General features: G+C 39.3%; 1 protein-coding gene across 1 annotated transcript in view; it reads right to left on the bottom strand.

Annotated features, from left to right (window-relative positions):
* Positions 1-13,880, bottom strand: part of ANKRD55 (ankyrin repeat domain 55) — a gene marked incomplete at both ends in the record, with an annotated part of 45,402 nt that overhangs the window by 26,761 nt on the left and 4,761 nt on the right. The window contains 5 exon segments of the mRNA XM_083884141.1: positions 302-430; positions 4,053-4,113; positions 7,401-7,510; positions 9,631-9,761; positions 11,557-11,679. Of these exon segments, the coding sequence (XP_083740267.1) occupies positions 302-430; positions 4,053-4,113; positions 7,401-7,510; positions 9,631-9,761; positions 11,557-11,679 (554 nt within the window).

Raw genomic sequence — 13,880 nt, 5'->3', positions numbered from 1 at the left:
CAACCCAGATTTAGTGAAGAAAAATTAGTCATGAGTTCAACATGAAGCATACACATCGTCCCACTGAGATAAATGAAAACTTCAGGGCAACAGGGCTAAGCCTCTATTAGGTACACCTTGGTCTCCAAAGAAGACAGATCCTTGATCTATACTCACTGGCAAAATGCTGGGGCTTAGTGGGCATTCTTAGCACCCAATTTCCTTGTTCCACAGTCCAAACTATTTCCTTAGGAGTATTTAGTACACCACAATAGCCAACTCAGTTCAATAAACATCCCACTGGGACCGTGTCGTGGCTCACCTGTACTGCCCAGTGCAGAGCTGTTTTGAAGTCCTTGTCCACCAGAGTTGGGTCTGCTCCCTTGTGCAGCAGAGTCTGGGTGTGCTGGGGTCTGTTGTGGAATGCAGCCCAGTGGAGTGAAGTCATTCCCTGGAAGCCACAAACCCAGAGGGCAAATTATTGTCACTCACAGGAGCACCCTTCAAGTCTCTGTAGATAAGCTAGGCAGCCCTGAAAACATCCAGGGTGGACAAATTCTTCCCTCTTCATCTCGATTTGAAATAGTAGCATCTTCTGAATTAGTGGAGTCACAAGGGGGAACCAAGCAATTAGCTTTTTGGAATTATTACAGAAAATGGAGACAAATACAAATGCTTCCTCCATATGTGCCTATAGCCTGTTATAAACAACATGTGGTCAGGGCCACGATGGCTGAGGGGACAGTTCCCCACTGCTCAGCTTGAATCCTGCAAGCAAAGCCTGGTTTAGACTGATGCTTCAGCATTACACAGTGTGATGTTTGTGTTTGGTCTTATCTTTGATCCAAAATAAATATGATAAGCTATTACTGCAGCTGGCACTAGTCAGGAAGCTAAAGAACTGACAGAGTGATGTCCACAATCAAGTCACAATATAAACATTTTGTATTTACTCTTCAGGGACAAAACAAAACAAATGGTAAGGTATTCAACTGCATTTTCATTCCATCTTAGCTGCATCCAGTCAGTCTTAATAGATCAGAGAATTCATGGTCTATATTTGCACCTTCACCATTGTTACACTCACCTGTATTTTGCTCTATACACATAATAAGTAAGATCTTCTGTATAAATTGACTAATTTATTATGTTTCTATCAAATTGCTAGTGTTTTTCAGGTGTGGTAACATTTTCTTTTGGACAGGTGTTGTTTTCTATCTTACCAGAAAAAATGCATTTCAAGGGTCTTGCCTGATTTCCAAAAGGATAAAAAGCATTTTTTAAAAAAAGTTTAAGTGGAAAACAAATTAAAACTTGAAATAGAACCCAAATAAAGCCAGTTGGTAACAACCCAGGTAAAGTATGAGCTATATTGATGCAGACAGCTTATCAGTGCACTAAAGTGGAAGCTGTTTGCAGTGATTTTCTGACTAAAAGCATGAATGCCTTAGGATTCATTTCTCTCACTCATCATGTATCTCATAAGACTTTTAAGTTCCCTTGTGGTTTAGGGATGGGTGATAACAAGACAGAGCAGTTGAATGAGAGCAGTTTTGGTTTTACTTAGGGTTTGCAAAGCTTAAACATGGGGGTTTCAGTTTTGTAAAACCAAAATTGAGAGTAAACTCCTGCATCAACCGAAATTAATGCTTTGCTCTGCCACTGATGTCAATAGACATGGGAGAGTTAGTGCTGTTGATGGACACACATTATCTGTGAGGCTTCACTGAAGTGATTTCCAGCTGGGAAATGAGTACTTGTCACTAGTCCTAGAGAACATGAAAATTACTGAAGAAGGAGAAAGTACAGTTTTCCATGCTGTCTTTCTGTCATCCTCTCTCAGTGTGTTGATATGGCAAAAAAAGTTCTTTGAAAAATCAACTTTCTCTCTGTTACTACTGTGGTGCCAGCAGAATCAGCTGTAAGATTAGAGTGTGAAACTGTGGATAGTTTTAAAAAGTCTCCATAATACAGCAACAAAACTCAGAGAAGTCAGTAGCAGATGCTTAGTGCAAAAATACAAGAAACAAGGATTGACAATACACTGCCACCTAGTATTTGGTAATCAGGCTAAAGACTTTGTATAACATCCAGCCCTCTAAAGGGTGATGATGCATTTTCTAAAAAAGTATTTATTTTCATTTTCTTTGAAACTACTGCCTGATAATTTTTATAAAGTCCCCATATTTTTATATGAAAAAAACCCAGACCAGTCAATTATAATTACCTTTTCATTTCTACACATTTATAATACCATAGATTTATGTCATTCCTCTGATGTAGCTGCCAATCTGAAAGTCCTATTATAGTTAGTTTGCTCTAGTTAGCCTGCCCACATAAAGAAGCTACTCTATAACTATTATCATCTTTGTAGTCCTGTTTCTGTTCCTTTTCTTGTGCATCTTTTTTTCAGTTTACTCTTGTAGCCACGTGGCTGTACAAAGGATTCAAAGAGAGCTTCCTGTCTTATTCTCCATTTCCTTTCCAATACTTTGTACATTCCACATGTCCTTTCAGGGTGCCCAGCTGAGCAAAGAGCACTGAGCTGTTTGTAGCAGCAGCTCACTCATGTGGGCTTTCTGCAGTGGGCAACAGCTGCTTACCCCACACCATTTGTACTTTATGCTACCACCTTGGAGTGGCACTGGTAGGTAGGCAGATTGTTGTTGGTGAGAAGCATGAGAGTGGTATCAGAACTGCCCAAGCTGAAGGTCCAGCAGAATACAATCTTAGAGGTGAGACAGCCAAACAATTGCACATTCATAAAAAAATGAGGAGCAATACGGGACATAAAAGGACAAACCTCAAGAAATGGCTGTGAGAAATACAGCATGACACATGTTTTGCTCAGATTCAAGGCTTTTTACAGGGAATGTTTCTTCACATTGTCATCTCACAGGCTTCACTAATAAACCCACAGAAAGACACGGTTGTGGAAGCTGTGAAACCTCCAGATGCATTTCTTACTGTTTACGTGTTCATGCATTCATCAGGGTGTTTTTCTCAAGTGTCAAATGGGAAAACTGAAGTGTTTCACTTATGCCAATAGAACAGCTCTGTTAGTTGTAATCATTTATGAAGATCCACATTTTTCAGAAAACATGAGTATTCAGGGCTTAGTACTGACACTTAAACAAATATATTGTCAGTGCCCAGTGACAGTGAGATGGACTAAAAGTTCCAAATTGCATGTAGCAGTGCATTACAGCAAAATATTATGGCTTGAAACGATGATTCACCATTCCAAGCAATTCATTAGCAACACAGTTCTACATCAAGACAATGCATATGTCTGGTTTAGGGTGCTGTGAGCAGGGTCTGCCAACTTTTCAGTGGGTAAGGAAAAGGAAAAATTAACAGCCCTCTGGCCATTCCAGCACTGGAAAAGAGACACATCCTTGAGCAACTGTTAGAATGAAGAGAAACATATGAAAAGACACTTGGAAACTCTTGTGTCTTGGCTTTTCTATTTGGAAAAAAACACGTGGGAAATTCACTCTTTCCTATATACAATATATATACTTGCAGGACACAATTCCACATGGAAGACAAGAGCATAAATTTTTGTGCTTCCATGACTGTTCTGTGTAATGCCATCTCTGACACTTTTCCTGAGAACAGCAGTTGAATGATGGAATCAAGGAATCATTGAATCATACAATGGCTTTGGTTGGAAGGGATCTTAAAAGATTACCTGGTTCCAACCTTCCTGCCATGGGCAGAGACACCTTCCACTAGACCAGGTTGCTCACTGCTCTATCCAGCCTGGCCTTGAACACTTATGATTGGTTAAAGGTGAAGATTTGGTCCAGTGTCTAACTTCAGAGGGCAATTATTGTCTTGACAAATCATTTAAGAGATGGATTCAAGGTACCTCACAACCGGCTGAATAGAGAAAAACTTCATTAGCCTACAGGTGCATAGTGTATAGAAGGAAGAATGAGATAATACTTTGCAGAGTTCAGCAAAAGCATGATAGAAATTTTTGACTAGTGCATAGCCTTACTGTAAAACTGAATGGCTTCTATGCCCTCAGTGCCAGGGACTGTGACTTGTAGCACAAGCTCACTCACCTCATTGTCCTGGTGATTAATTTCACTAAGATTTGACTGCTGCAGAAGCAAGCTCAGAAGCCTGTGGAAGCAATGATATAATCAGTGTGCTGTACTCCTGACTAAACTTGAAAAACTGACAGTTTTTAAAAACACAAAATGTGCAACTTCATGAAAAATCAGTATTAGTGATGGGCACAGGTCAGAATCTTAGGTCTGAGCTTTGTCATATGAGCAAAACAAATAGGAATATGGCTTATGGTAACAACAGAAGTTTAGAGCTTCTAAGCTTCTGGAATTAAAAGAAGATCTACTCAGAATAACTCTTGTGCTGAGTGCTAGGCTAGAATCAGAATGTATAACACTGTATATGTGTGCAGTTTTTGGTAGCTTAGCAATTTGCCAACATATTTTATAATGTCCTAAAGTAATAGAGATGCCAGCTCCTATACGGATTTTTCACTCTATTTAACTCTTGGAGTAATGTGTTGTAGTGTACATATTTGTGTGCATATGTGTGTTATGCATGCTTGCTGTATGTTTACACACACAAACCCCAAGGTTTTTTTACAAGGCCTTACAGAATGTCTGCTGGAAAAGAGCCATTATTATGGCATAAAATATAGCAATGCTTAGATTCACATTTTATAGAATATTGGATTACAAACACTCCCCTCTGGTGGAGGGAACAATAAAGTAGTTACATGAAATATAATCAAGCACTATATTTTTAACACTTCCTTTTCCTTTTGCTATCTTGTGAAGATGTTCTGAAATCACTATAGGTTTGGCAAAGATGGCTGTGTTTTATAGCAGGATGCTAAGTGTTTGGATCACGTACATGGCTGGACCATGGAAATGAAAAACACTACCCAGTCACATGCTGTAACATAGCCACTCATAATATGGATGTACCATTTTTAGGATTCCAGCAAAAGGAAAGATGTATCCTCAGTGGATAATTGTGCAAACCTGTGGCTCATCTGAAGGTGTGAATTTGCTAGAAACCTCTGGAACATGGACATGAAGACGACATGCTGTTTAGCAAGGGAAATAAAAGGCAATGAAGTATAAAGGAAGGAAATCTGATAAATGTAAAGATAGCACAGAAACAAATGTGTGAAATTCTGCACTTATTCCCATGCAGAGGAGACAGAACGAAAATGTTTTGTTGCTTTTTATCTTCAACCACTTCTAGTTGTGTTTTCTGGATTGAACTGTGCTCAGGTGTGTGCATTAGATTAAGCTGAGAATGTTTCGTGTCAATTTTGTTCTTCCCTACCAGTAATAAAGAACTAGCTATGTAAATTATTCTGAAGAAGACATATACAGTTGCTTAGGGATGATTTTGACAATTCTGCAGGTGAAAAATCTTACCTATAGGTAACATCTTCCTCAGTTGCTGAAGTCCAAATTTAGGGTTTTTTTAAGTAGAGTCCCTAAAGGGTGATGATTGGGCAGATCCCTATAGGGATTTTGCTTTGACTTCAAATCCACTTGCATATGGATACAAAATCTTGTAGAAAAGAGATGTTCACACCTCCTTTTCTAAATGGGGTCATGCTGCAGGAACTCTGAAAAGGATGGCACTAGGACTGTTGTGATTGGTTTGGTAGAAGTTTGTAGAAGTGAAGAAAGATTCTGTTGTCATTTAGAAAATTACTCAGAATCTCAGAAATTCAATGTCTGAAAATAGGTCTTGGTAAATATTGACTAGCGAGGAAAAAGGAAGTGAGATAACCATAGTATGCTTGTAAAACCCATATATCACATAGTTTTATAATCTGATACAGGGCTCTGTGGTTCAACTCCAGATATGATCAATGACACCACTGTGAAAGAAATCTCATTATTTGACTAGAATCTTTATCATCAACATGACAATAAATGATATCATCATCAACTGAGCTTTGACTCAGTTACACCATTATGGCAACAGAAGTGCTACTATTTTAATATGTAAATACCCAACCAAGCAGCTGAGGTTTCTCTGCCATATACTCTTAAAGGCATAGATAGGAATGGATTCTCTTTCCACCTTGCCTGTTAGGCTCTGTGGAATGCACTGGAGCACAGACATCAGTTATCAAATCAATACATCAACTGTCTCTGTCTTTCCATGCTGCCTCCAGCACGTGAGGTTGTAGCAGTGGACTGCCAGCTTTCAAATTGAGCTGGAAAAGCATTTCACAACTGGCCACTGCATACTCTCTTTTGGCAATGACATAGGATTCAAGGGACTGACAATGACCATGATGTAAAAACCTCCCTGTCAGTGCTCCAGGCCTGTGGCTGGGCATGGGGCAAACCAAGTGGGAAGACAGAGCAAAATGAAAACTGTGCAGAGCAAAGAAAGGTCTGTCTGTATCCTTGGAGAATGTGAAAAACATTCAGGGGACTTAGTGTGCTCCTGCTAAAGAAAATTAATATTCCCTTTCAACTAGCAACATGTGTGGTGATGTACAAACATTGTCTTCTTTCTTGTGTTGGTTTTGTTTAATGATAGTGACCTTTTTAGCAGAAATATCAAATTATTCTCTCCAAGTGATGCATGAAAAGCAAAGATAATGTGGAAAATGAATAAAGCTATTAGAAAAGGCTGGAGAACAAGATCAGCAGAAATGGCCAGGTGTCTGTGCTGGTCTGATATGGTTACAGCAATGAAACTGTAGACTCAGTAATTAAGCCACATGAACATATTGCATGTACTGAATGTTTTACCTGTTTCTAATGTCTTCATGCACTTTCTATACCTTCAGGCATGATTTACTTAGGGGAGTTTTTTGAGTTAATTTATTCAAATGTACAAATTGAAATTTATTAAACCTTCCTATTGTCACAGGCTGGAATCAGAAAAAGAGAATCTTCCTTAAGAGTTCTTGCGAAGATACTCTGTAGCTGCTACTCTGCTTTCAGTAAAAGTAGTTAAAAATGAGCCAGACCACCAATCCTTAACTTCCCCCTTATGGTAGGGGATTTTCAGAGAGGTTGTCTTGTGGAAAACTTTTCTCACATTTGCCATTCTACTCAGAGAAGACCAGAGAAGGAGTCTTATAATATTTCACGTAGGTAGGACAGAAAGGTAGTTGGGCAGGGGAAATGCAGGGTTTCAACTTCTCTTATAATTATTTTCCCTCTTCCAGTTATTGTGATATTAAAACAAGCTCCTCACTTCACCTGGCCATCGAGCTCTAGTACACGGGTCCTGCAAAATGTTTTTCCTCCTCTCTAGTCCCTTCACAGTAACCACTAAACAAAGACACAGGTCCCACTTGCTGTCACAACTACTATTCCTGCTCTGGGCTCTCCTTGGGTTGCTGGCTACCTGAGAGATTAAACCAGCAAAAGCTGTGGGAGTGGGGCACATACCTCACATCAGGCTCTGCAGTGGCAGCATGGAGTGGCAACCTCCCGTTTTTGTCAGGTATGTTCTGCTTAGCACCGTTCCTGAGCAGGCTGACACAGCCTTCCAGCCAGCCCTAAGAAAGAAATTGGAGCATATCAAAGAGGAAAGCAGAAAGTATGAGGCCAGATCTTTCCTTGTTGGTGCTGGCGTTCACATGTGACTGTAACCATTTCTGTCAGCAGAGGAACTGGACCTTTTTTCCTCAGAAGAGGAAAAAGCACTGACAATAGTTCCCCTTTGGAGTCTGGGTCTCCAACTATCTCAGTTGTTCATTTCTCTGAAAAGGTGTTTAATTTACACTGTATTTTGGTTTTGTTTTGTTGTTGTTTTTGTGTTTGTTTGGTTTTGTTTGTCTGTTTGAGTTGTTTGTTTGTTTGTTTTCCTGCTGTGGCGAGTACTAACAGTGATTAAAAACCTGCTAATTCCTGTATCACTAGCAAATGCCACACGTATTATTGCATGTGAATTCAATCATGCCAGACTAAAACAAGAAGATGAGCATTCAATCTGATTTTTTTTGTTAGATTTTTAGCAAGGATGGCAAATCAATGGTAAAAAGCCTTAGAGTGTGGTCTTAAAAACGTTCTTGCAGAAGTTTGTATCAGTGGTAGTGTTAGACTGAAAATAGCATCAAAACAGATGGGATGAATCAGTTCTTGGATTAAAACCTTCTATTGATTACCTCAACATAAAAGCAAGTAAACAGTCTGGTTGTGACTGCATAAATCTTTCAGCATATACTTATGTCTGAAGAAAATCAAGCATGATTTTGTTAAAACCTCAGCAGGCAATTGATAAAGGCCATTCCCTCCCATATGGGCTATTTTGGATTGGCATTACAAGCATTTCTGGGGAAATGTGTGGAATGGTGGAATCAGAACACCCCTGTTCTGGAGCTCTTGGTGGAAGTACAAGACCACCAAATTCCACTTGCAGTCTTGACTGTGCAACTCTCCTGAATTCATTTGTCTGGACAGAGATTACTGCCAAATTCTCTCTGGACCTCTCGTTATATCCCTCACAGAAACAGAAATGGAAACTTAGAAGCCTGGGTGGTTTAAATCTTTTCCAGTAATTTCTTTTTTTCCAAAGAATATTTTTTCCCCTCCGGGAAAAGAGGAAGGAAAAAAGAAGCGTGACACTTACTATGGGATTTAAAAAAAAAAATATCTTGCAGAGGAAATGTTCTTAAGTAGGTGGGGCATACTCCTTGCACTGGATGCCTGTTCTGTTATTTTCTACACTTATTTTCTGGCTGAATATTGCATAGCTAAGCAGGAACATTGTTTTCATCCTGAATTTTCAGGAAGAAACTAGGTGCAAGGGATGTCATTTAATTAGGCTGCCACAGTGTCTGTTTAAATGAGCTGGCAGTCATCCAGCTTAACTCATACTGTGCAGCCATGGCTGCACACTCCTTTCTTTCTGTCCAATTAATAATGGAAGCCCATTCTGCTTGGCTAACTTAGTCCCCACTTTCTCTCTGAAATCTGAATTACCTCCTGCAAGGAGCAGAAGACTAAGGAGAAGAGGACTATCCTTGTTGTGAAGTATGATTCCTTTCCCAAATGTCTCAATGGGATGTCTGTCCCTCCTGTCACTTGCAGGTATGTTGATCAAGGGACTGGATTATTTATGATCTGAGCCAAAGCACCAGCACCTGCAGCATCCTGAACTTCAGTTCTCTACGTGGCCATCCAAAGTCCAGCAGTACAGAAAAAAGCAGCAATGCCCTGGTTCATGTGGTGTGCAGGAACACATGCCTGCAATCACCAGAATTTGAGATAGGAAAGCCCTAACTTGAGCATAAATATCTAATGCTGGGTATGCAAGTGGGAGAAGTCAATCTGCATATTAAGATCAAGAGGGGACTTTCAGTGTACAAAGAAAAAACTGATTTTCTTGTGAGATCCTACTATCATACACTGATTTTGTAAGCCTAAAAAGAAAGGACACTCTGACAGGAATCTCTGACAGGAGTCCTGATTCTCTTGTAATAATCATTGCTCCAGCTTTGCATCATGGTAAAGTTTCAAAGCCAATTGAAACTTTCCACTGTTGTCTAGAACCAAATGTTTTGTGGCGGCTTTTTTTTTCTTTTTTTTTTTTTTTTTCCCTGTAGTATAAACAGAAATCTATTTGGTCTGCACATTTACTCCCTTCACTCCATCCTTATCCCCCAAGTCTTAGTACCAAATAAGTTGCCAGAGATAAACTGGTACGTCCACAAGCATCTTGAGTATTAATATTGGCTCCCATCTTCAACAGAAGCTTCACTGTGTCAACCTGCCGTCCTGACACAGCATGCATCAAAGGTGTGCAACCTGGGGAAGAAAGCCAAATTTATTTTACAATTTCATTGTGTCATATCTATAAGACACAGCTTCTTATTTTCTAATGTTAACATTGGCAAGTTTACAAATCCTTTCTCTGACAACTGTCCAATAGTTGGACCCAGCTTTTTTTAGTCAGGAAGTAATTTCTATGACAGTCACTGACCACTGATTTTAAAAAGAGCATGACTATTAGCAAATGTTTTGCCTCATCAACTCTCCTTCTGGAGGGAAAAATGCTTTTCTGTTGGTAAGATCCCAAAATGAACTTTTGGCTTTGTACACCATTTTGGATGCTGACATTCTTCAGAATGACTAGTAGCCAGATGATGATTGTCTAATTTTCTCAAACCCCAGCTTCATTCTGTCTGTGTATTCAAAAGGCTTACAAAATCAAGCTGTGTCCCTTGCAAAGGTATAAAAGTGTGAGTTGGTCCTTTATGCAGAGAACAACTTAATTTGAAGCCTGGATTTGCTCTAGGCTATTTTATTTCCTGTTTTTCTAAGAACTTTTTTAATATCCTGCAAAAATTTTCTGGTTTGTAAAACCCCTGAAATTTACATTTAAACCTAATACTCAAATTTCTTCGTGAAGTATTGTATCATTTAATTACTTCCTCTTCCTTTCATTCTGTTAACTGCTGAAAAACAGCAAGAGATTTTCCTGCAGAATCTGAGAAAGTAATTTAAAATTACTAGTCTGGGAATAAACGTGAGTATTAGAAACTATAAGACTATTAGAAACTTCATATATAGTTGAAGAATAATTATTCTTACTGGACTCAATGAGATTGCTGAGGAAATGTGCTACTCAACCTGAGGTCATGCTGAGCCTGACAAATGTGCAGGATATGAGCTGTTTCCAGTTTTGTGCTGGAAAACTGGCCTTTAGTTACATTTGCATGGACAGCCTGGGAGGCAAGTGAGCCCCGTAGCTGAAGTACTCCTTGCCAGCCATCTCCACCCACCATTCATACCTAGTCTTTCTCCCTTTAATGAGCAGACAGGGACCATTTTGTCTTGAGTAAATTTTCCCTACTAACCAGTAAATGTTTTAAACATATCACTTAGAATGCCTGGTTTAAAGTATAAGAAAAATGGGTAGCTTGCTAAAAGCTGTTTAAGATTAGGAAAGACAGTGTTCAGAAACTGCAATTCAAAAATACTTGCAAAAAAAGTTGTTCTTGAGAACAGCTTCCAGAAGTCTGTGGTTCTTACTCACTTAGGAAATACATGGATATAAAACCCAGACAACGTACAACAAATTGCAATAACATTAAATAGTGACTTGAACACAAAATGAGCACAGCCTGACAGATAAAACAGATCATTTAGATAATTGCACACTGTATAACCAATCCTTTGGCAAAAAATTACTTGACAAAACCATTCAAACTGTGACTGTACACATACTACAACCTCTGCTTTAGAGATGTGCAGAATGTATGTCATTTGGCATTGGTAAAAATATTCTTTTTCCTCCCCTGAAATGTCAGCAGTTTCTCAGCATCTCACTAACTAAGATAAACCAAATAAATGGTAAAGTACTGTCTAATTATAGCAAAACAGCTTATTTGTAATCATATAAAAATATCTTAGAATTACAGGGGGAAGGAATTATCCAAACTGCATTTCCAGTGGCTGTTCCAAAGAATAACTCAAATTTCCCATATTCTGGTACTAAATATAATTCGCTGAACACAAAAATCAGAATAAAAAATTTGGAAAGTTCAATTTGCAAGCTGAAGCAACAGATCTCCTGAGAACAAGCTTGGCCTTCATTTACCCTCTCTGTCACAAGACTCCAGGATGGAAGGATCCTCTCGGATCACTGCAGTCAGGGTGTTCACATCTCCATTAGCTGCTGCTTGGTAAACCACAGCCAAGTCGATCTCTTCTGCTGCATCAACTGCAGAGAAGGAGCACATCCACGAGTAAACAGAAGGCAAGTACAAATGACAAACAGTGAAACTAATGACACTTGTCTCACTGAGTTTAAATGACTGTGTAACTTTTGGTGGAACAAAGTGTATCTAAACAGCACTGTGGTTTTTGTTAGTCATCTGAAACTTACTTTTTCATCATAACTTCTTCCAAAACTTTCAAACAGACACTGAAAGGACTTAAGAAAAATTCTGGAAAGTTTCCAGTTCTTGTAAGAAATCATACTAACGTAACATGACTTGAGAAAAAAAAATGTAATAACTGAACTAGCTCATAATATTTCTGGCTGCACTTTTATGAGATAGGATGAAATCAGGACTTGGGTGTTTTCAATTTCAGTGTTATCCTTGCACCAGTCAGAAGACTGAGGCTTTTCACTTCCCTGCAATGTCCAAGGGAATTCTTGTCTTGGGAGAGTAAGCTTCTGGCAGCAATAGTTTGTGTTGATAATTCCTGCAAAAAGGAAAAGTGGACTATTGCTTGGAACCCAGGAGAGGTTTATTTTGTTTGGCAGCTACAGTGTGAGTTATTATTTAAAGCAGATGCCTTGCAGGACCTGTTCTGGAACATTCCTCAGACTTTTCTTTCTAAAAAAATAGTAGCAATGATTCTCTTTGGTTCTTTGCTTTTCACTTCCTTTCAGACTGGTCATCCCATGCTCGACATGCATACACCTCCTTTGGCTCTACATGGACTATTAAACTCAACTCTAGGAGTCAAAAGAGTAGATTTTTTGGTGCAGGGTCAAATCTGATGTAATGGTACAATGCTCTAGATGTGTATTGTTGGTCAGAAACAGTCTCACGTTTCTGACCCCTATTAACTCAAAAGGAAGTACAGCTGCTGTGAGCTGTACTGTTCAGAATGGCTGAGGGTCTGTTGCGGTTTAACCCCAATGTTCTGTCACTGCCCTGACCCCTGTGGGGTAGGAAGGAGAATTAGAAAATGGTAAAATTGGTGAGTTAAGAGAAGAGCAGTTTCATAATTGAAACAACATATCATCGTCATCACCACCACCACCAGAACAACAACATGATTAATGATTGTAATAGAAGGAGAGAAAGAGATTAATAAAACCCAAGAAAGGCAAGTGATGCACAATGGAGTTGCTCGCCACCTGCTGACTGATGGCCAGCCTGTCACGCTGCAGCTCCCCCCAGTTCACACCCTGCCCATATCAGTCTGTGTTTGGAATATCCCTTTGGCCAGGTGGGATCAGCTCTCCTGGCAGTGCTCCCCCAGCCTTTGGGCACTGATCACTGCAGAGCACTGGACACTGAAATGTCCTGGGTTTAGAGTGAGCACTAACTAGGAACAACTAAAACAGCACTGTGTTTTCAACATTAGCCTCATACTTAATGGAAAATACAGCACTGTATTGGCTAAGAAGAAAATTAACTCTTATTCCAGGCTAAACCAGGACAGGGTCAGAGCTATAGAACATATCATTTGTCCAGCCACTGCACTACCTTGTTAGCCTGAGAAAATGCCTAAATCACACTAGAAAGTTGATCAAAGGAAAGACAGATTAAGTGACTGGTGACTTATCCGTACTGTCAAACTTCTGGAGATAGCATGACTATGTAAGCTGTGCAGAATAAAGGGGGACAGTTTAAACCGCTTTGAAAAGTTACTATGAAGCTGTTACCATAATCAAATATTACATTATTCGTAACACATTGATAGAAATGGTATTTTAAACACTCACTATATTTTTTGAGTGGTAAAAGATCTTTAAATATTAGCCACACTACTCGTTGTTATCAGATGTTGTCTCAGATGAACCTGCATGAGCCCTATGCTGGGCTTCACAGCCTAGCCTAATTCTCCACGTGACCTTCTCTCACTGGGTGCAATCAACACTCTGGACTTCAAAATTTGGCTGCCATGGAAACACAATCTGCTCTTACCCTGGAATAGGTTAGTCTGTCAAAGCTGGAACTCTTAGTGGGTTTGGGAAAATTAAAAAGTTGATGTTAATCTGCCTTTTCCAGAGATTCTGTCTCCATTTCTCCTCAATTAAAGGGAATCTAATTTATTTTCTTTCTTTTAACTGGTATTTTAAATTACACACTTTGTAAAGTTTGTGAATAAAATTTTTGACTTGATTTTTATTCTGTGGAGGGGTCTGTTGCTGAGGCAACTGTTCATTTTGCTCAGAAGGTT

Source organism: Zosterops lateralis (assembly GCF_965231275.1).
Source record: "Zosterops lateralis genome assembly, chromosome: Z".
NCBI lineage: Eukaryota > Metazoa > Chordata > Aves > Passeriformes > Zosteropidae > Zosterops > Zosterops lateralis.
The sequence above is the reverse complement of the archived record's forward strand: the minus strand, read 5'-3'. Positions and strand labels throughout refer to the sequence as shown.